Source organism: Elephas maximus, chromosome 24, assembly GCF_024166365.1.
Source record: "Elephas maximus indicus isolate mEleMax1 chromosome 24, mEleMax1 primary haplotype, whole genome shotgun sequence".
Classification (NCBI taxonomy): Eukaryota; Metazoa; Chordata; class Mammalia; order Proboscidea; family Elephantidae; genus Elephas; species Elephas maximus.
In genome coordinates this window covers 62,665,566-62,689,924 of record NC_064842.1, presented here as the reverse complement: position 1 = coordinate 62,689,924, position 24,359 = coordinate 62,665,566, and the positions used below count along the sequence as shown (strand labels likewise).

Sequence of the window (24,359 nt, the reverse complement as noted above, 5' to 3'; positions counted from 1 at the left end):
CTAGCTTCATTGAATAAGTTAGGTAGTATTCCATCATTTTCTATGCTTTGAAATACCTTTAGTAGTAGTGGTGTTAACTCTTCTCAAGTATATTATTTAAAGTTAAAAAATAACAAGTAGATCTGAAGTTACCAAAAAAAAAAAAAAGAGAGAGAAAAAACAAATCCATTGCCGTCGAGTCCATTCTGACTCATAGTGACTCTATAAGACAGAGTAGAACTGCCCCGTAGGGTTTCCAAGGTAGTAGTCTTTATGGAAGCAGACTGCCACATCTTTCTCCCAGAGAGCAGCAGTGGGTTCGAATCGCTGACCTTTTGGTTAGCAGCTGGGCGCTACAACCACTGCACCACCAGGGTTCTTCTGAGGTTACCAGTGGGCCAAATTCTGCTAGCAGATAGGTTTAATTTTGCCACCAGAATGCTATAACATTTTTTCTTTTGAATCGTTTTCTTTCAATTTGACTTTCAGTGGACATGAAACAACCAACTCACACAAGCCTGACCACTCCCAATTGTCTTACATCTGCCCTGACTCACATATTTACAAGAGCTTTTTTTTTTTTTCCCTGTAGTTGCAGGACGGTGCAAAAGAATAATTAAAAAAAAAAAATTAAAAAGCAATGTGATATTTATGAAGGAGTGAAATTATTAGTTTTTTTTAGGAACTGCCACAATGTTTTCCAAAATGGCTGTACCATTTTGCACTACCAACAGCAATGGGTAGGGGTTCCAAGTTCTTGCCAACATTTGTTCTTTATTTACTTATTTATTTTTTAACCTTAGCCATTCTAAAGTGGGAGTGAAATTGTATCTCACTGTGGTTTTGATTTGCATCTTTTTGATGGCTAATGATGTTGAGTATCTTTTCATGTATTTGGTGACCATTTGAATGTCCTCTTTGGTGAAATGTCTATTCAAGCCCTTTGCCCATTTTAGGATTGGGTTATTTGCCGTTTTGTTGTCAAGTTGCCTAAGTTTTATATATACGTAAATTACTAGATTCTTATAGGATATATGGTTTCTGAGGATATTCTCCCAGAATAGTCTCACTAGTACACAACAACAAATGACACATTAACAAAGTTAAATAACATAAATTATTAAAATTGACCTCAAAACTTTTAATTAAGCTCAGGATTTGGAATCATGAATTTTTGGGGGGGCTGGTCAAAATTTAAGCTTTTCAAGGAGGTAAAATGCTAAAAAATAGCACTGAATTAAGAGTCAAAAAATATGTGGTTTGGTATTCATTCATTCATAAAAATTAATCACATGTGGATACATTTCATAATTAGAAATTTCGGAAATGCAAACATAAATACATTTTGATCAACAGAAAGATCAATATACAGTACAGAGCAGCACACAATTTAAACTTTGCTTAAATATGGATTTGTTATGTATTATGTCCCAGTTTACTCTGTCCTATATTGTTGCTGTGAGTCGGAATCGACTTGAGGGTTACCTGTTTTTTTTTTTTTTTTTTAATTTAGTGTGCATTGCAAAAAAATCAGACTGGGTTTAATGAAGGAGAAACCAACAATAAGGGCAGTGAATTTTGCTTACCTTCATATACAGTCAGCCTTTCAAATTTAATTTTGAGTAGTAAAGATGTCTTTTAGCTAGAGTAAAGTTAGTTTACATAACTTGAGTATAAAGAAAAAGACAACATGGATAGGCAACAAAGAAACTTCCTAGTTATAATTTTTTTAAATGACAAAAAAATACCAAAGTGATTAAAAGTGAGTAACAACAATAAGAGCTTCCAGAACTTCTATTTTTCTAAACATGAATACTTGTGGAATAAAACTCTCCTGGAAAAGTCAATATGATGTTCTAAATTAAAGGAACCCGTATAGCAAGATAATGTAAGTTTACAGGGCTTGAAGTACATGAATAGAAGCTAAACATTTGATATTCAGAAAGCAAGCAGGCTGTGCTCTGAGAGAGAGAGAGAAGTATAATTAGATATAATTTTTTATTACTGCTGGAGTAGAACAGTTTAAAAATCAGTGAGAAATTACTTTCTTAATAAAGGAGTTAAAGAGCTGAAAATGCAGTGTAATCATGATAGATGAATTTATTTTTTCACTTGACAGATTAAAAAAAGATGAAAAGTCTTTCAGAATTTTTGATATTTGGTTTTTGTTGTTTTCAATAATTAGCTTCTGCTTGAATTTAGCACATTTGCATAAAAAAGGGTGCTAACCAAAATTCAGCAGTTCAAATGTACCAGCCACTCCTTGGAAATCCTGTGGGACAATTTACTCTGTCCTATTAAAAAAATTTTTTTTTTTTTTATAGTGTAGCTGTGAGTCGGAATCGACTTGAGGGTTACCTGATTTTTTTTTTTTTTAAATTTAGTGTGCATTGCAAAAAAATCAGACTGGGATTAATGAAGGAGAAACCAACATTAAGTGCAGTGAATTTTGCTCACCTTCATAAACAGTCAGCCTTTCAAATTTAATTTTGAGTACTGTTTCATTTCTCCTTATAATAGATCCTTTCTCAGATAGTGTTCACTGTTTCTGTTCACTCTTGGTAATGCTTGAAAACTATATAGCATTTATCTATCCTCTACATTTTCAACAGTAGTTCTTCTCATCCTGTGAACGGCCAGCAGCTTTCCAGTTCCATCTAGTGGTGGCAAATTATTACCTTTTATATTGTATTTGCAACTTTTAGTCTTAGAATTCAGATTTCTGTTTTCGTATCTGATAACATAAGAGGCTCTGCTATTCAAGAGTAGGAATGGATAAGCCTTATCCGAGTAGACTGAGGTAGTTTAATGTTGTATTTTATTATCTATCTCAAGGTCCCAAGTATTTTTCGTGTAGATAAGAAAATTCTACTTATATGTCCGTTCTGTCTGCAGACTAGCAAGAATTAATGTTCATTCCTCTCTGGCCTCATTTTTGCCCTTTCCCAAACCTCCACTCAAACTAGATTCCTTACTTATCCTGAGTTAAGCCAGGCATTTCTCTGCCTCAGGGAAGTACTTGCTGCTACAGGTTTCCCCACTTATCCTGAAGTACAGCATTCCTCTGAAACCTTTCCTGAGCCAAAATGGTGTAAAAAGAAGAAACAATTACCATTAATTTAATGGGAGAAATTTTTGAGTGTTCCCAGGCCCCAGAAAGAACCTACCAAATCATACCAAAATAAATCGGGATAAAACACAAATGCTCACAGATACAGCTGAGAGCTCTGGTGGCTTGATGCTCAGATACTGAGTGTAGTTCCTGGGAAAGGAGCTTGGTGACCCCACTCTCACAGCTGTGGGCGTGCACTGCCCCTTTAATGGCTCACTGCAAAACAAATGCTGAATGCTATTCCCACTTGGCACCATTTTTTTTTTGTAAAAGCGAAAATCCTCTTGGATTTCTTTCGGTTAGCTAAAACTGGTACTTACGTAGGTCTTTCATAAAAGTGAAGTGGTGTAAAGCGAACCTACAAACGGGGATTACCTGTACTGCTGCCTGGAGCTGTCTTCTCCCAGTTAACCATTTCCTTCTCACCTTCTACAAGATTTTTGCTTAAATGTCATCTTCTCAGTAAGGCCCTCCTCAGTCACTTTATTGAAATTGAAAACTACTCCGTAAAAAACTCTCGATTTCCCTTCCTGATTTATTTTTCTCCCCAACACTTACCACTAACACACAACATAATTTGCTTATTTCTTTTGTTTATTGTCAGCCTTCCCCCACTAACTAAAAGCTCCATGAGAGAAAATGTTTTTGCTCTTTTTGTTAATTGACATAACTCTTGAATCTAGAACCTCCTGGCACATAGCAGGAGCTCAATAACTATTTACTGTAGAAGTTTATGAGTGGCAACTGAACATACCCATCAGTATTAGATGCAATTGTTGTTGTTAGGTGTCATTGAGTCGGTTCCGACTCATAGCGATCCCATGTACAACAGAATGAAACACTGCCCGGTCCTGGGCCATTCTCACAATCTCTGTTATGGTTGAGCCCATTGTTGCAGCCACTGTGTCAATCTGTTTCATTGATGGTCTTCCTCTTTTTTGATCAGGGTCACTTCTACTTTACCAAGCATTATGTTCTTCTCCAGAGCCCTGATGGCGCAGTGGTTAAGAGCTCAGCTGCTAACCAAAAGGTTCACAGTTTGAATCCACCAGCCGCTCCTTGGAAACTCTATGGGGCACTTCTACTCTGTCCTATAAGGTTGCTATGAGTCAGAATTGACTCGATGGCAGTGGGTTATGTTATTCTCCAGAGACTGAATCTTCCTGATAACATGGCCAAAGTATGCGAAACAAAGTCTCACCATTCTTGTTTCTAAGGAGCATTCTGGCTGTACTTCTTCTGAGACCGATTTGCTAGTTCATGGTTTATTAAATATTCTTCACCAACACTATAATTCAAAGGCATCAGTTGTTCTTCCATCTTCTTTATTCATTGTCCAGCTTTCACATGCATATAAGGTGACTGAAAACACCATGGCTTGGGTCAGATGCATATTAGCCCTAAAAGAGACATCTTTGCTTTTCAACACTTTAAAGAGGTCTTTTGCAGCAGATCTGCCCAGTGCAATGAGTCATTTGATTTCTTGACTGCTGCTTCCATGGGCTTTGATTGTGGATCCAAGTAAAATAAAATCCTTGACAACTTCAATCCTTTCCTCATTTATCATGATGTTACTTATTGGTCCAGTTGTTAGGATTTTTGTTTTCTTTATGTTGGGGTTCAATCCATACTGAAAGCTATAGTCTTTGATCTTCATCAGTAAGTTCTTCAAGTCCTCTTCACTTTCAACAAGCAAGGTTGTGTCTTGTGCATATCACAGGTTGTTAATGAGTCTTCCTCCAGTCCTGATGGCATGTTCTTCTTGAAATAGTCCAGCTTCTCGGATTATTTGCTCAGCATGCAGATTAAATTAGTATGGTGAAAGGATACAACCCTGAAGCACACCTTCTTGACTTTAAATCACTCACTATCCCCTTGTTCTGTGGGAATGACTGCCTCTTGGCCTATGTACAGGTTCCTCATGAGCACAATTAAGTGTTCTGGAATTCCCATTCTTCACAATGTTACCTGTAATTTGTTATGACCCACTTAGTCAAATGCTTTTGTGTAGTCAGTAAAACACAGGTAAACATCTTTCTGGTATTGTCTGCTTTCGGCCAAGATCCATCTGACATCAGCAATGCTATCCCTAGTTCCATGTCCTCTCCTGAATCCAGCTGGAACTTCTTGTAGTTCCCTGTTGATGTACTGCTGCAACCGCTTTTGAATGATCTTCAGCAAAATTTACATGCCTGTGATATTAATAATATTGTTCGATAATTTTCACATTCTGTTGGCTCACATTTCTTTGGAATGGGCACAAAAATGGATCTGTTCCAGTTGGTTGGCCAGGAAGCTGTCTTCCAAATTTCTTTACCTAGATGAGCAAGCACCTCCAGCACTGCATCCGTCTGTTGAAATGTCTCATTTGGCATTCAGTCGGTTCCTGGGCCCTTGTTTTCATCATTCCCTTTAATACAGCTTGGACTTTTTCTTTTAGTATCATTGATTCTTGGTCTTATGCTACCTCCTGAAATGGTTGAATATCAACCAGTTATTTTTGATACCGTGACTCAGCGTATTCCTTCCACCTTTTGTATGTGTGTGTGTCATTCAATATTTTCCCCATAAAATCCTTCACATTTGCAACTTGAGGCTCGAATTTTTCCTTCAGTTCTTTCAGCTTGAGAAGTGCTGAGTGTGTTCTTCCCTTTTGGTTTTCTTACTCCAGGCCTTTGCACATTTCATTAAAATATGTTACTTTGTCTTCTGGAGCAGCCCTTTGAAATATTCTGTTCAGCTCTTTTACTTTATCATTTCTTCCATTTGCTTTAGCTACTGGACATTCAAGAGCAAGTTTCAAATTCTCTTCTGATATCCATTTTGGTCTTTTCTTTCCTTTCTTTTTAATGACCTTTTACTTTCCACATGTGTGATGTCCTTAATGTCCTCCCACAACTTGTCTGGTCTTAAGTAATTAGTTTCAATAATTCAAATCCATTCTTGAGATGGTATCTAAATTTGGGTGCGACATACTCAAAGTCGTACTTTGTCTCTCTTGGACTTGTTTTAATTTTCTTCAGCTTCAGCTTGAACTTGCATAGGAGCAACCGATGGCCATTTATGCAGTCAGCCCCTGGCCTTGTTCTCACTGATGATATTGCACTTCCCCATCATCTCTTTCACAAGATTTAGTCGATTTGATTTCTGTATATTCCATCCCTCGAGATCCACCTGTATCATCGTCATTTATGTTTTTGAGAAAATGTATTTGCTGTAAGTCGTTACCCAAAAACCAAAGTCTTGCAAAATTCTATTGCGGGATCTCTGGTGTTGTTTCTATCACCAAGGTCATATTTTCCAACTACAGATCCTTCTTCTTAGTTTCCAACTATTGCATTCCAATCACTGGTAATTATTAATGCATCTTGACTGAAGGTTTCATCACTTTCAAACTGCAGAAGTTGGTAAAAATCTTCAGTTTCTTCATCTTTGGCCTTAGTGGTTCATGTGTAAATTTGAGTAAGAGTAGTATTAAGTGGTCTTCATGTAAGTGTATGGATATTATCCTATCACTGACAGCTTGTACTTCAGGATAGATATTGAAATGTTCTTTGACAATGAATGCAACATCATTTCTCTTCAATTTGTCTTTCCTGGCATAGTCAACCATGTGCTTGTCTGATTCAGAATGGCCAATACCAGCCCATTTCAGCTCACTAATGCCTGGGATATCTATTTTTATGAATTCTGTTCCATTTTTGATGACTTCCAATTTACCTGGATTCATACTTTGTACATTCCACATTGTGATTTCTCATTCATGTTTGCAGCTGCTGCTTCTCAGTTTGAGTTGTGCCATATCAGCGAATGAAGGTCCAAAAAGCTTTACTCCATCCACATCATTAAGATTGACTCTCCCTTGAAGAGGCAGCTCTTCCTCAGTAGTATTTTGCAAGCCTTCCGACCTGAGTGACTCATTTTACAGCACGTATCAAACAGTGTTCCCCTGCATTTCATAAGGTTTTCACTAGCCATTTTTTTTTTTTTTTTAGAAGTCGATTGCTAGGTTCTTCTTCCTAGTCTGTCTTAGTCTGGAAGCTCTGCTGAAACTTGTCCACCATGGGTGACCCTGCTTGTATATGAAATATCGGTGGCATAGCTTTCAGCATCACAGCAACATGGAAGCTACCACCTTAGGACAAAGTGACAGAAGAGTGGTTGATAATACTTGCAGAGTTTTTGAAACTAATATAACATTATACATATATAATATTAATTTCAATTTCTTTTTTTTGCCAACTCTTTGCTAGTATTTCTATCATCTGCAGTGCCATGTAGATACTTCTTTAGACTTAGTTGGCCGATTCTTATATTTGGAAAACTCTAGATTATATATAGTAACCATTTTTAACCACATTCACTGTGTTTTTATCTTTATTTGTGTGCGTGTATGTGTGTGTGTTTTTGTTGCAGGGAGGGCCAACAATCACCAGAACAGTGGCAGAAGATGTATGGGAGATGCTCTGGGAATGAAGTGTACCACATTGTTCTGGAAGAAAGCACATTTTTTGCTGAATATGAAGGGAAGAGTTTTACATATGCCTCTTTTCATGCACACAAAAAGTATGTTTCTGCTTTCAGAGTGATATTAAAATGTAATTAAACCAAATTTTTATAACTGTAACCCATTCTGGTGCTCGTGAATTGCTAGTATTCTGGGATTTCTTTACATAATTATTGAAATATTTGAGAAATATTTGAGCTATGACCTTTGTTATTGTCTCTACAACAAATTAAGACTATCAGGTATAAATTATAATTTAGTAAGAATATACTATATAAACCTTTTCACTATCAGTTTTTCACTATTCACAAATCTAAGAAAATTAATCTTCTGAATGTTAAAGTATTGATCAAAAGTTTTAACAAAGTAATACTGTTTTTTAAAGTTTGCATTAAAAAAAATTCTGATGGTAGCTTGCTTTGCCTAAAGAAATAAGTTAAAAATAAATGATAAACCACACACACACACAAAATCTGTTGCCATCGAGTTGATTCTAAGTCGTAGCTACCCTATAGGCCTCCCATAGGGTTTCCAAGGCGGTAGTCTTTATGAAAGCAGACTGCCACATCTTTCTCCTGTGAGTGGTTGGTGGTACAAACCCCTGACCTTTCAGTTAGCAGCGAAGTGCTTAACTACTGTGTCACTACGGCTCCAGTAAAAATTGATAGTGCCTTCGAATTCAAACATAGGTCATTATTTTTCCTTTTGTTAAAAGAAAGAAATATTAACTTTAAAAAGTTAAAAATTATGTCTGTCATGAAAATAATATCAGTATTACAAATATATCAATATATTATAACATATTCTTTTGGTATTTAGAATATATCTAGTCAACAATATATATATGCAACTTTAATTTTAATATGATTCTTCATATGTATACTGTCTTTATTTGAAAATATTGTTGAAGTTCATTTATATTGTAACAATATAAGAAATATTGAAATAAAAATAATTAGGACAATTTGTATTTTGGACATTGCCCAAAGCGATATATAAGAAAGTTTTAAGTAGCATAAGTAACATATGTTATATTTAAAGTTGTTATTTCTCCTAATTAAGCCACACACTTATTAAGGACTATTTTTTTTTTTTTTTCTAAAAATCAGAGTAAACCAAAAATGTTAAAAATAAGTACTTAAATTCAGGTGCCCTGAATAAGGTTTAGGTTTAAGCTTCTTTCATTTAGGATGGTGGTGTGTATGTGTGTGTGCGTGTGCATGTGTGTGTGTATATATATAAAATATATAAAATAATTATTTTTTTACCAAAGTAAGATTTCATATTAAACCAGGTATGCCAAAAATTAAACAAATAAATAGTGAAACAATATTGTTCCCGTATGACATATGGTGATAGTTTCAGTTGTATTTCATTTTTTTAAAAATACTGGACATAATCAACTAAATTGACTTTTAAGACCCGCTAAAAAGCCATAGTTTCTTTTCCTATAAAAATGAGAGTCTTGAAATTTTAAGATTCTTTCAAATTTTAAAATTCTCTGACTTGGGGTTTTAATTTTTCTTCTGTCTTACAATGTCTTACTAATTTTAATACGTAATTTGAAAAAAGAAAAGACTAAGACTTTTGCTGAATTACAATTCTTAAACTTTTTTTTTTTAATTAAGGTTTGGCGTCTGTTTGATTGGTGTTAGGAGAGAGGATAATAAAAACATTTTGCTGAATCCAGGTCCTCGATACATTATGAATGCTACAGATATATGCTTTTATATTAATATTACCAAAGAAGAAAATTCGGCATTTAAGAACCAAGACCAGCAGAGAAAAAGCAATGTATCAAGGACATTTTATCATGGACCTTCCAGATTACCTGTACATAGTATAATTGCCAGCATGGGTAAGTATAAACAAGTTTGTAAATACCATTACTTTCTTTGTAAAATAATAACGATAAATATAATTCTTACTAAAAATTTTTAAGTAAAATTAAAATATGCTGGTGTTTATTACAAAACCTGTTGCCATTGAGTCAATTCCGACTCACAGGAACCCTATAGGACAGGGTAGAAGTGCCCCATAGAGTTTCCAAGGAGCGCCTGCGGATTGAAACTGCTGACCTTTTGGTTAGCAGCCTGAGCACTTAACCGCTAGGCCACCGGGGTTCCTATATATTACAAATTACATATAATTAGGTTTAAACCAAAAAAACCAAACCCACTGCCATGGAGTCAATTACAACTCATAGTGAACCTGTAGGACAGAGTAGAGCTGCCCCATAGGGTCTCCAAGGCTGTAAATCTTTATGGAAGCAGATTGCCACATTTTTCTTCCAGAGAATGGCTGGTGGGTTTGAACTGCTGACCTTTTAGTTAGCAGTTGAAAGCTTTAACCACTGTGCCCCAGGTCTCCTTGAACTAGGTTTACAGGACTTTATTTCTAAGTTGTTAAGTCACTAATTAATTCATTTATTAAAGACATGCAACCAATAATTATTTTATATTTCTGACTATAAGTACTCACCATTTATACATTTCTCTTGTCAGTTCTCTATCCCATTATCAAAAAAGGATCTTTCAGATATTTTATATCCTTCTGAAAACTCTCCTTCCATCACCCATCTCCCTTGCAACATTGAACTTGACTTCTATTACACAGAAAAGAAAAAAGAAATAGACCAAGATGAGAAAGGATTTCCTTAAAATTTTGCCACTAAACCACCTACAAAGCTGCAGCCATTCAGTAATTCTTTTGCTTCTTCTTTGTCACGAAGGAACATGTGTCCTTCTTAACTTCTACTTATACTCTCAGTTGTCTTTTATTTTTCTCAGTGACTATACTATTTTAATTCATCCTTATTATACAAGTTCAGTTTTGTTTTTGCTTTTAATCACCGGCCGATTCCTATCGGTAACATGCTTAAGTCTCTCTTTCTCTCTCTTCATTTTCTCTATCTGTGTACCAGCACTCACACATGAACACACGAACACACACATACTACACACTTGTGAACCTCATGTCATGCCATCTTCAAGACAAATTCTTCCTAAGAGTTGTCTTTAGGTGCAGTCTTTAATTCTTATTTTCCCACCCGTGTCTCTACTGAGTTCATTCTGACATCTGCAGCTGTGTAGCTTAAGCTCCTCTTGCTGAGGTCACCACTGTCCTGTCTGTTACTAAATCCAGTGGACATCTCCACAGCATATGGAAATATTAATCATGTTCTTCTTGAAACACGCTATAGTCTTTTGTCTGCATCACATGCATTCATTCTTCCTGAATTGGCTCTCATGATTCTATTGCCCTATATAAACTAATGAGCCCCTTTCCTAATTTGTTAATTTAATTTTCTCTTCACAACAATATATCCAACTACCTATTGGTCACTGCCATTTGTTCATTGTATTTACAGGAAAAACGGACTCAGTATATTCAAATGAACTAATCTCCCTTCGCTCACTGAAAATCATTTCCTCCTCCATTTGTTAGCCAAAAACAGTTGGCATCATTATCCTTCTATTTGTAAAGTCACAGCCCAGACTTTTCACCATCCCTCTCCTCTCATACCTCATAATTCCCCAAATTCTATTAAATCTGCCCTCTAAATACCCCCTAGAGCCGTTCACGGCTCTCCATGGTGCCCTCTAAATACCCCCTAGAGCCGTTCACGGCTCTCCATGGTACCCTCTAAATACCCCCTAGAGCCGTTCACGGCTCTCCATGGTGCCCTCTAAATACCCCCTGGAGCCGTTCACGGCTCTCCATGGTGCCCTCTAAATACCCCCTGGAGCCGTTCACGGCTCTCCATGGTGCCCTCTAAATACCCCCAGAGCCGTTCACGGCTCTCCATGGTGCCCTCTAAATACCCCCTAGAGCCATTCACGGCTCTCCATGGTGCCCTCTAAATACCCCCTAGAGCTGTTCACGGCTCTCCATGGCCGCTGTCACTTTCATGGCATGTACCTTTGTTTTCCTTCTTCTGAACTGCAGGATCAACCCCCAGTCTTCTTCCCATGCCTCTAGAAACTCTTACTAGTGTTTGTGGATAAACAGACAAAGATCCCTCCCTTCACAGAGCTTATGTTTTTTCAGGGGGAAGACAGGCAATAAAAAGTATGTAAAATAAATAAGTAAATTATTTAATATGTTAGAAAATGGTGAGTAATATGGGGGAGGGTTCAAAACAGAGCTAGTAAAGGGGATTATGAATTTTGGGAAGATTAGATTTTAAAAGAGGTATTTGGTAGACCTCATTGAAAATGTGATATTTGAGCAAATACTTGAAGAAAATGAGGGATTTAGCCCTGTGGAATTCTGGAGAAGAGTATTCCAATAGGAAATAGCAGCTAGTACAAGAGCCCTAGACGTGAGCCTGACTGGCATGCTCCTGGAACAGTGGAGGCCCCTGTGCTCAAACACAATGAGGAACGCTGTAGGAGGGGATGAGGTCAAAGAGGTAAAAAGGGGCAAGACCATGTAGGGCCTTGGAGCTCAATGTAAGGATTGTGACTTTTAACCAAAACCAGTTGCCACTGAGTTGATTCTGACTCATAGTGAGCCCACGGGTGTTAGAGTAGAACCGTGTTCCACAGGGTTTTTAAGGCTGTGATCTTTGGAAGCAGATCATCAGGCCTTTCTTCCAAGTCACCTCTGGATGTGTTCGAACCTCCAACCTTTTGGTTAGTAGTTGAGTGCTTAACCATTTGTGCCACCTAGGGACACCTACGTATTAAATAACCTTAAAATGTTAGCTCTAAACTGCTGTTTGCTTGGTGTGTGTGCTCCTTATTGTCTTTCAGATTGAAAAGCAAATGTCATAACTTCAGATTTGGCCTTTTTTGCCTACCTAATGTAGTTTGTTTCTCTTCCTACCCCTCAACACCACTGTCCTCTAGCACAACATTCTGTTTTATTTTCTGTATGTTATTTATCATTATCTAAAATGATTTCATTCATTTGTCTACTTATATACCCATCGTACCCATTGCCATTGAGTCAATTCCAACTGATAGCAACCCTCTAGGACAGAGTTGGACTACCCCATAGAGTTTCCAAGGAGCGCCTGGTGGATTCAGACTGCTGATCTTTTGGTTAACAGCTGTAGCTCTTATCCACTACGCCACCAAGGTTTCCATTTTTCGACTTAGTTATTTTAAAGATAAAATTTATATGTGTAGAAACCTCGTCGGTCTTGTTCTTTGCATATCCCAAGTCTAGAACAGTGCTTGCCACATAGTTAAAAAAAAAAAAAAAGGTACTCAATAATTATTTGTTGAATGAGTGAATAAATGTAAAATATGAATTTCCCTAATATAAAAAGTGGTTACAAATCAATAAAAAAAGATAATAGAAAAGGTGGTGTCCTAGTCATCCAGTGCTTCTGCAAGAGAAATACCACAAGTAGATGGCTTTAACAAAACCAAAAACCAACTAAACCCAGTGCTGTCGGGTTGATTCCGACCACAGCGACCCTATAGGACAGGGTAGAACTGCCCCATAGAGTTTCCAAGGAGTGCCTGGTGGATTCGACTGCCGATCCTTTGGTTAGCAGCAGTAGCGCTTAGCCACTATGCCACCAGGGTTTCCAGCTTTAACAAAGAGAAGTTTATTCTCTCACAGTCCAGTAGGCTAGAAGTCCAAATTCAGGGCACCAGCTCCAGGGGAAGACTCCTTCTCTCTGTTGGCTCTGGAGGAAGGTCCTTGTCATCAGTCTTCCCTTGGTCTGGGAGCATCTCAGCGCAGGAACCTCAGGTCCAAAGGACATGCTTTGCTCCCAGGGCTGCTTTCTTGGTGGTATGAGGTTCCCAACTCTCTGCTTGCTTCCCTTTCCTTTTTATCTCTTGAGAGACAAAAGGTGGTGCAGGCCATACCCCAGGGAAAATCCCTGTACATTGGATCAGGAATGTGACCTGGGTAAGGGTGGTGTTACAATCCCATCCTGATCCTCTTTGACATAAAATTACAACCACAAAATGGAGGACAACCACACAATACCGGAAATAATGACCCAGCAAAGTTGATACACACATTTTTGAGGGGACATAATTCAATCCATAACAGGTGGGAAAGGATATAATGAGAAATTCACAAAATAGAAATGGCCAACAACAACAAAAATTAAATTTTTAAAGAAATGTAAATAATGTATGCTTTGTCACATTAATTTTTTAAATACTTTAGGATTTCACAGATCTTATGTTTTGTGCTACAGAGCTAGACTGAAAAAATATAGTTTCCTACAAATATAAAACCCAGTGCCGTCGAGTCGATTCCGACTCATAGCAACCCTATAGGACAGAGTAGAACTGCCCCATAGAGTTTCTAAGGAGTGCCTGGCGGATTCAAACTGCTGACCCTTTGGTTAGCAGCCATAGCACTTAACCACTCTGCCACCAGGGTTTCCCTCCTACAAATATAGAATTTCTTATCTAGGGAAAAGAAATGATTAACCTTTGGAACTAAAGTATATGTAAAATATACTTCTTAGTTATATTGATTGCATTTTATTTTAATTTGATTGCAAAATGGTAAATATGTCATATGGATGGCAAATGCTTTGATAGACTTTCGTGTTTCTTTGTTTTAGGCACTGTGGCTATAGACTTGCAAGATACAAGCTGTAGATCAGCAAGTGGCCCTACCTTGTCTCTTCCTTCAGAGGGAGGCAAAGAGATGAGAAGACCTAGCATTGCTCCTGTTTTAGAGGTTGCAGATACATCATCAATTCAAACATGTGATCTTCTGAGCGATCAGTCGGAAGATGAAACTACACCAGATGAAGAAATATCCTCAAATTTAGAGTACGTTTAGATATTCTTTGGTGTAAGATTTATTGGGTTTTGTGCCTGCCATGGGGAACTAATGTCCTCATTTCCTGAAATTCTAGAATCATTCCTACATAACTTTTACCAAAACACCTTTCTGATTAGCTTGTGTCAGCCTTGACTATATAAAACAATCAAAGCCCTTGAATTTCTGGCCATCAACATTTATTTCCAACCTCATTTTTCTCTAAATTATTCTTTATCTTTACAAAAAAGATGCATACCAATTTTCCCAGGACCTGAGCTACATTTTCATAATTCTATCTTTTTTTAAATTAAATTGTGCCTGCCACATTTATTTTCTTCCACCTCTATGTTGACATTCAGTTTAATGACATGTAAATACACCCTCCTCCGTAAAATTGTCCTTGCCTATTTTTTATCTCAGTTTTTAGCGGAGTCTTTTCCTATAGTATACGTCAACAGTGTTTTGAATGTATGAATAAATGAAATATCATCTCCCTTTTTCTAAGCTTCCATAGCAACACAGTACCAACCTGTATAGTATTAATCACATTTTAGCCTACACTAGAGTTTGTTTATATGTCATATTCCACATCCCGTATTGCCCTTTGTAGAGGAAACAACAGTGATCAACAACCCTGACTGTGGAATCTGAAAGACTTTATTTCACAGACCAGCTCCACTATATACTGATGGTGAGCAAGTAGCTTTGATCAAATTATCTGGCCCACAATTTCTTTATCAGTAAACTGGGTATAATTACTACCGCATAGTGTAGGGTTGCTGTGAGTCAGAATTGACTCGATGGCAATGGTTTTTTTTTTTTTTTTTTGAGTGTTAATATGAAGATTAATTAATATAATGGTCTTGCTTTATGCAGAGTAAGCATTAAGTATTAGTTACTGCTAGGAGCCCTGGTGGTACAGTGATTAAGAGCTATGGCTGCTAACCAAAAGGTCGACAGTTCGAATCTATCAGGTGCTCCTTGGAAACCCTATGGGGCAATTCTGCTCTGTCCTATAGGGTTGCTATGAGTAGGAATTAACTCAAGGGCAATGGGTGGTGGAGGTACTAGTAGTAATGACAACAATAATATCATATCCTAACATTTCTCCCAATGTTTTCATATATTAAATGATCAATTGATGTTGAGTTGAGCTAATGTGAACTAAAATATTATTGGAACTTGGAAAGATTATTTTTTTAAATCCTACACATTTTCCCCATGTATTACAAAAATGTTTGATGTTCCTACAGAACACAATCCACTCTCCAAGATAATATTTTTCATCTGTGCTAGGATTATTGGAGCCCTGGTGGTGCAGTGATTAAAAGCTCGGCTGTTAACCAAAAGGCTGGCAGTTCAAATCCACCAGCTGCTCCTAGGAAACTCTATGGGGTATTTCTACTCCATCCTGTAGGGTCGCTGTGAGTTGGAATTGACTCAAAGGCAACAGATTTTTGGATAGAATTATTAGATTCATAATGGTTTGAGTACTCAGATATATATGTGGAATCCAGGATGGGAACAGGAAGAAGTTTTAGTAGCCAGTATCTTTCTAGGAAAGAGTGTTGTGGGGTGTGATTGAATAAAAAATTGACAGAATTTTTTATTTCTAGAAAATTTGAAAGAGATGTTGAAGTAATAGTGGGTGTTTTCATCTTGTAAATTTGCAAGATGTATTCTATTTTACCCTGCCAGCCGTGATGTCTGAAATCTAGTTTCAAGTAGCTCTGGGAATTGCTTAGTTTAGTAAGTGAATTTTTATTAAATTCAAGAGCTTCCATATTGGAGAAAGGATTTATGCCTCTACTGATTTTTTTATTTCCTAGTTTTCATTTATGCTGCCATTCTTTGATAGTTCCATTTTGAAAATTAGTATAGCAAAATGTGCAGGTGACTACAGAAAGTCAGCAAAAAAACTGAATGTCTTTGATAATATTTTAAGTGTGATTCCAGCAAGAAAAACAAACAGAAAAAAACTGTTTTTGGTGGAGACTTAACTGAATAATTAATTCAGTCGTTTGTTGCCTTTCTGTCATGCATCTATGGCTAAGGATATTGATAGAGTGAAGAATAAAAGTGTGTTTTGCTTTAAAAGAGTTTTATGAAAACTAATATTACTATTTCCAAAAATATATCCAAATCTTCTGAACCAGCAGATGACAATTTTTTTCTAGGAAGGACTAGAGAGTAAAATTTTTAAGTTTTGAGGACCGTATGGTCTTTCCTGCAACTACTGAACTCTGATGTAGCACGAAAGCAGGCACAGATGACATGAAGATGAATGACTACAGCTGTGTTCCAATAAAACTTTCTTTATGGGTACTGAAATTTTAATTTCATATGATATGAAATATTATTATTCTTTTTTTGAACCGTATAACAAATTTAACAATAATTCTTAACTCGCAAAAAACGTGATTGGCCCACAGAGAGTAATTTGCCTACCGCTGAACTAAACTATTTCTTTATCAAAATGTAATGGCAACATAAAGAATTACTTGCATCTAATATCAAAATAGAGAAATGTGACCATAACTTAAACTTCTACCTGTGCATGCCTAACCCACAGGTAACATTTCATATTGTTTTACAGGTATGCTAAAGGCTACCCCCCTTACTCTCCATATATAGGAAGTTCACCCACATTTTGTCATCTCCTTCATGAAAAAGTGCCATTTTGCTGCTTAAGATTAGACAAGGTAAGCACTTGTTGGTCTTGTTTTCTCCAAAAACAAAATGTGGCATTTTACAATTATATGCATTTATATAATTTTGTCAAGTCTTTTGACTAAAGTATTTTGAAGGGTACTGTCTTTTAAGAGGTAAATATAGCAACATAAAGTGGTAATGTTTATTTTCCCAAATGCTCTAGAGATTGCCCAAATGCTTTACCCTTGTACTAAATTAACCAAATTGGATCAGCCAGTCATCTTTTAAAAGAGGAAAACAGAGATGCTAGAATATCAAATTTATGAATCCCTAATATCCAGAATCCCCCCGAAATAACTTTGGTCAAATGTGCACTATTTATTTTTTCAGACATTTTTGCCTCAAATCTCAACGTGGAATCGTTTGATATGACGAGCTGAGCTAGTCCACATGTTAGCCAGGAAGATTCATTTTTCACGAGACAGGAATCTAGTATCATCAGTGTCTTGTCTCATACTTCCTGTCCCAAATGTTTTACTGTAGCTCTTGGTTCCTGCCTGGATGTTCTAGAAAATCCATCCAAAAAGAAGAGAGTCCAAGAATGCAAGATTTTTTTCTTAACTCTTTTTCACAATATGGCTGTTGGACTTGACCTTTATACGAGTTATCCTCCATAAGAATATGAAAGGAGATTAAAAAAAAAAGGTCTTCACACCTTTTCTAGAGGTTCAAATGTGCCACTAATTCTAACCAGGAATTTCTCCTTTTAGTCTAAATTTTGGAGTTACAGTTCAAATCCCAGGTCTTCCACCAGAAGCTGTGCAACTTGGGCAAGTTTTTGACCATTAAATTTCAGTTTCCTCATCTGTAAAATGGGTGTAATTTTAATATTACCTTAATAGGGCTTATGTAAGGGTTATGTAAATTAATACATGCAAAAGGCTTAACACAGTGTGCCGGGAATTTAATAAATAAGTGAGCACATAATATTTTTTCTTAATACTCTTGCTGTTACTGGATTTTTCATATGATAAACATTGTGAATCTTGGGTGTTCCTGTCACTCTTAGAAAGATTAACAGAACATTAGAAGATTCTTGACTTTTTCCTCCTGCAGTGACTTTCTGAATCTTTACCTTTGCTCCCAAATCTTCATCTGGGCCCGTTGTGATGGACAGCACCATCTCTCAAGGCCTTATTTATTTCCAGTCCTTATTATACTTTACTGTTCCGCAGCATTTGATATTGCTGTCTAGCTGTGTATTTTCCAGAACATTGATAAATCATAAGATTCCTGACCTTCACTGACTCCTTTCAAAACCCTGTGACTAATTTTTCTTTAAAATATTTTCTGCTTTTTCCTTAAAGAGGATCCCCAAAATAACATAAGCTTCAGAACCCACAAATCCTGAATTCACCTCTGGTGGTATTTCGTTTCTTTTTAATACACAGTGAAAGAAAGAGAAACATTTGGAGACCAAAGAGTGGAAATATTTTATCTCCAAGCAGGAAGTCTCTTCCATCTGAAAGGTTAAGTCCTGAGAGATAATGATCTGGGGAGGAGAAATGGAGGATCTTTTAGAGCCAGAAGACTTTCCTACCATATAGGAAAGTGAAGTTTCTGAGTGTTGTTAATTGGCAGGTGATGTCAAGGGTTGCCAGTTATTTAGGTAAGGCTGGGTTGGATGGTGGTAGAATACTATGTTAATGGGTACTCACCTTGGTGTTATGGAGACCAACTGACTCTACTGCATCAGTGAAGCGTGTGATTTGGGATTACATCGCCCAGTAATTCTGCACCAGTGTCAGCAGTCTGGTCTGGCCAAGGTTTATCAACACTAAAATAACTTCCCTCATTTCCAAGAGACTGTTCTCTCGTTGTTCATTTCTTACTGCTTGAGCTACTTCTAAGTTTCCTTTAGGGAAGGTAGTTCTTTTTCCTCTGCTTATCTCATAAATATTGAAGCTCTTAAGGTCCCAACATCAGCCTATCACTCTTCACCTTCTGTGACCTCTTCCTGAGTGGCCTTATCCTTTTATATGACTTCAGATCCTGCTGATGTTAATAATTCCCCAGTCATACTTCCAATGAATTCCTGTTGCACTTTTTCTTTACCATTTTCTTTGTTCCCATTCTTTCTTAGACCTTAGACCTTCCTTCTACGTTCATTTTCCTACTTCATAGATTCTAGCCTTTACAGATTTTATTAGACAGATTCTGTTGGTGGTAAAAATTTTCAACTTTGGTTTCTCTAGTAATGCCCTTATTTTACCATTATTCTTGAGAGTTTTTCTGGGTGTCCAATTACTAGGTTTTTTTTTTTTTTTTTTTTTTTTCCTTAGCAATTTACAGATTTTACTTACTGCTTTCTGTGTTCCCTGTTGCTATTGAGAACTCAGTCATCATTTTAATTGTTATTTCTCATAGGTGTGTCTCCTTTTCTCTCTGGTGCTTTTTAAAGATCTCATTGTATTGGTTCTTCAACACTTTTTTTGTAAGGTGTATGACTGTTTCTCTTTATTTGGATTAGGATTCTTTGGGACTTCTGATGCTGGGAATTTGAGTTTGTCACCGATTCTAGAAAATACTCAGACAATATTTAGTTAATGCTTTCATGCTTTTTATTCATGCTTAGTGGTATGTATAGGGACTATGAACTTTTTCAGTCCCTGCAGTTTATTGCTGAGCTGCTATACCATTGAGAGTGCATGTAGCCACAAGGCAGGGGCCTTTATCACTGCTTGAAACTGAAGAGATTGTTGTGTGCTGCAAATGACTGTTTTTACAGTGTATTGTATGAGGTGTCTGAATTTTTTGGTAGGAAAAATGGAAATTTTGCAATGTACCATATGTACCTGTAGACCCCAGTGGGGTAAGCTTGTGGGAGGGAGCAAGAGAAAAAATTTATACTGCCTGCCAAAAATCCAGACACACTCAATGATTCAGAATGCTTCTGTTAATGAAAACACATGGTATTAACAAAAAAGTCAAAGCAGAAAATATTTGGGTCACCAAAGAGTTAAATAGGGCTTCTTCCCGATTCTCCTTTATCTCTTCTTCATATATTCTAAGTATATGTTAGACCTCCTTCCTCTATCTTCCAAGTTCCTTGGTTTTTCTATCTTAATTTCTATGTCTTTTCTTCCCTACCTTGCAATCTAGGTAATTTCTTCAATTCTGTCCAGCAGTTCATTAATTTCTCTTCAACTGCATCAAATTTGCTGTAGTCAAATTTGAGTGTGTATTTCTAATTTTTATTGGTATATTATTCAGTTCTAGAAGTTATGTATATATATATTTTACATCTGCCTAGATATTTTAAATAGTGTCTTTCTCTTTGTTCACACTTTAAAAGTTCTATTTTATTTTTAAAAACATATTAAATATGTTCATTTTCTATTGTGAATCTAAAGACAGCAGAATCTGTAGTCTTTGTGGGTCTGATTCTCTGGTTTGTTTTTGCTTCTGCTGAACACTGGTGGTGTAGCGGTTAAGTGCTACAGCTGCTAACCAAAGGATCGACAGTTCGAATCCGCCAGGCGCTCCTTGGAAACTCTATGGGGCGGTTCTACTCTGTCCTATAGGTTGCTGTGAGTCGGAATCACCTTGACGGTACTGGGTTTTGGAATTATGGTGACTTATGCTCACCAGGGTTTAGTAATTTTTTATTGACAAGAAAAGGGCTAAGTCTATTCTACATTTGATAAACTGACAGAAAAGAACTAATCTCAGCCTGAATAATTAAAAGGAAATGCATATAGAGACACATTGAGGTGAAAGATCAGAACAGTTCTCCATGCAGGTAATTTAGTTTAAAATAGCCTTGTTTTAGTAATGCTAAGTCCAATGAAATTAAAAAAATTCTAGACCCCAGGGAAACAGCACAGTACCTCCAGGGCAACAGTGAGCTTTGGCAATGTGTTATTGTTTTTATTTTGCTTTTGAATATTTCCATCATTATCTTGCCAGCTCAGCTCTGCATTTAGACAGTTGGATTTTTCAATTTTGTTTTTGGTTTTGTTTTGTTCAGTCCATCACTTTAGGTACTTTAGTACCGGAAATGTATCTGAGGGTATTTAATTATGTAATATATAATATTACTATGTTTCTGGAAATGAAAGTCAGAGGTAGATGATTTTCAAAATACAGATACCCAGAAATCATCTAACCCCAAGTTTTCGTTTATAAAAGAACATATGCATGACTTGCTGACCTTGTTCATCCCCAGCACCAAGCTTACCCATTGCTATTGACCAGATTCCAACTCATAGCAATCCTATAGGACAGCGTAGAACGGAAATTCCCCATAAGGTTTCCTATGCTGTAATCTTTACGGAAGCAGACTGCCACATCTTTCTCTCATGGAGCAGCTGGGGGGATTGACTAGCCATCCTTTTGGTTAGCAACCGAGCGCTGAACCATTGAGCCTACCAGGACTCCTGATATCAAGCTACATAGCTACAATGTGTTTTCCATGTCTAAGTACACGTGTATTTCTTACTACAGCCTAGGCACAAAAAATGTAGCTATTTTCAAATTTGTTAGAAAGTAAGAGATTTACTTGCTAAGTTAATTTTACATTTTCATTTATCCTAAATTTTTTCACTATATTTTAGTGGAGTATAAAAGTGGCATTTTTTGTGTAATTTTTCTTTAGAGTTGCCAGCATAACTACTATGAGGATGCAAAAGCCTATGGATTCAAAAATAAACTAATTATAGTTGCAGCTGAAACAGCTGGAAATGGATTGTACAATTTTATTGTTCCTCTCAGGGCATATTATAGACCAAAGAAAGAACTGAATCCCATAGTACTGCTATTGGATAACCCGTAAGTATATTTTAAAATACACAAACAAGAAAAATAGCTCTTTATATTACATTATGTACATAAATATAAATGCTTTTAATTTATATGGAATATTTTAAATCAGATACATTATGGCTCATGAGTGGTCAGAAGGTATTTTCTGTGCTGTGTTAAAAAAAAAAAAGTTATTTATTTCACAAATACAACCTAAAACATCGCTGGAATACTCTGAGCATTTCACTTAAAGCTGTTTTGCAAGTGGCCATTTTACTCACAATACAAGTAGGAAGTACACCACTGAAATAATTACAGTAATTTCCCCTAAATTAATGAACTAGCCTGGAAAATCTGCCAAAACTGGACAATTTTGCTGTCTTTCTAAAGAACCGTTAATTAACATGAGCATATTAACGATCTATTTCTATAACTTAGACTATGAAGCATCCTCATAAGTTATTAGAATTCTTCCACTGTTAAAACTTGCATCTTGTAACATTTTATTTTGAAAACGTTGGTCTGACTTATTTTTGTGAAATAAGACTACTTCATTATTATAAAATTCTTATGAAAGTATAAACATAGATCGCTCAATATAATAGTCAAAACCGTTGTATTATAAAACTATGGTATTTGTCTCCTTGACTTGAAATTAGTAGCAGATGATGCTTAGATCGATACCAGATTTTATGATCCTCCAGTGCTCCCCTTTCATTTCAAAATGACACAAATTTCAGTATTAACTAAATTTAGCCAAATTTTGTTACTTTCTCTCTGTTTCAAAATTATGAAAAGAAGTTTCTCAAAACAGCTGCATCTCTACAATATATTACAACTTTTTGCCATTGTTTATTCTGAATATACCGATATTAAAAAAAACAATACAGAGGTTATCATTAATGCAATTTTTTAATATCATCATCACAATGGTAATCAACTCTAAAAATTGAGCACACCTATAGAGTTTTCATTTGACAATTTTTTTTTAAGTATGGCAACTCCTCGACTTTTCTGATTCAATTTTGACGTCTGAGAAAACACGAGATATGTTTAGAGTAGATATAAGGAAACAGAAATTTGGGTCCAGTGTCAGAAGATATAAAAGATCCTTCATATAAATCTAAGGAGAATAAAAACTAGGTTGTGGAATGGATATAGTGGTTGTATCCAAAAACCAAACCAGACCCTTTGCATCGAGTCCAACCCTGTAGAACCAACTAGGACTGCCCCATGGGGTTTCCAAGAAGTGGTTAGTGGGTTTGGTTTGAACTGCAGTGCCTCCAAAACCTTTTGAACAGCTCCCCTATCCTGAAGCTTCTCTGGTAGGAAGCTCCGAAGTATTTGATGAGCCGGCATGCCAGAGATGCTCAAGTAACGATGTGAATTCAGTTTTTCAGGTTTTGTCTCTTCTTGCCCACTCCCCAATTGACAGAATTCAAAATGGGCATTTACAAATTGATTGGCTTAGAGCATCCCCATTGTGTAGGTCTTGGGCGAGACTGGATTAATTCAGGTCCCAGGTAACAGAAATATAGGAAGAGGCTTGAGAAGAAAAAAGAAATGGAATTGTCTTTTAGAATCCCTCTGTCAGGGCTAAGGTTAAAACTATCCTTTCCCTGCTCTATATTACTTTGACATAATTTTGTCTTCAGGTGAAAACCTCCCAAAAGACTCACTCTACCCATACAGGGGAGTGGAGTTCATTCCATGGAACAATCTTCAGTCATGCTCAGTAATCCCAGCTCAGAAACACTTAACTCCTTTTCTCCACCTCTCATTATCCCAGGTGAGAAGATGGCAAGAACCTAGAGTCCTTCACACGTGTACTTCATATAGATTATGTAGTAGCTATAGCCAAATCAGTTCCTTCCTGGTTTTGAACAAATAGTTTACCAAAATGCCTGATTCCTGAACAGTTGATTGATTTGTATATTAGAATTGTAAAATTCAAGTGTTGTTTCTTCAGTCATAATCCCTAAATCTGATCAGTTAAAGAAAAATCTGAAAACTCTGTTTCTCCTAATTATTGGCAAAGGCAAATTGATCAGTAGCATAAGTATATATATAATAAGTATAGATGTGGCTTTTATCATAGAATATTTTATTTGAATGGGACCATATAAGTTAATGTTCTTTACATCCACCCTCTGTTCATTGTAGTAATAACTGTTGAGCATTTACTATGTCAGTCATCATACTGTCTGTTTGTCGGGTGCCTTTGAGATGGTTCCCACTCATAGTGACTCTGGAGGACAGGGGAGAGAACTGCCCCATTGGGTTTCCTAGGCTCTAATCTTTATATGAGCAGATCACCAGGTCTTGTCTCCCACCATGCCACTAGGAGGGTTCAAACTGCCAACCTTTTGGTTACCAGCTGAGTACTTAACCACTGCACCATTCCTTGTGTCATCACACTAGACATTTTATTTTAATCCCATAAGAACTGTATCTACATCATGTACTAATGATTTAGCCTCAGAGAGATGGATGGGCCAAACAGCTCAAGATCTCAAAGCTTAGAAGTCACAAGGATAATATTTAAATGAACCAAAA

At 36.5% G+C, this 24,359-nt stretch overlaps 1 protein-coding gene and 1 long non-coding RNA gene across 5 annotated transcripts in view; one reads left to right on the top strand and one right to left on the bottom strand.

The window, feature by feature from the left end:
- LOC126066822 (uncharacterized) overlaps positions 1-24,359 on the bottom strand; it is a 917,409-nt gene that overhangs the window by 114,948 nt on the left and 778,102 nt on the right. The gene's annotated exons all lie outside the window — the stretch shown is intronic.
- The window catches only part of KCNT2 (potassium sodium-activated channel subfamily T member 2), a 571,079-nt gene that overhangs the window by 403,994 nt on the left and 142,726 nt on the right, over positions 1-24,359 (top strand). For all 3 annotated transcript variants that reach the window (XM_049868194.1, XM_049868195.1, XM_049868196.1), the window contains exons 15-19: positions 7,508-7,657; positions 9,227-9,456; positions 14,143-14,356; positions 16,945-17,050; positions 21,658-21,830. In XM_049868194.1, the coding sequence (XP_049724151.1) occupies positions 7,508-7,657; positions 9,227-9,456; positions 14,143-14,356; positions 16,945-17,050; positions 21,658-21,830 (873 nt within the window). The remainder of the gene's footprint in view (positions 1-7,507; positions 7,658-9,226; positions 9,457-14,142; positions 14,357-16,944; positions 17,051-21,657; positions 21,831-24,359) is intronic.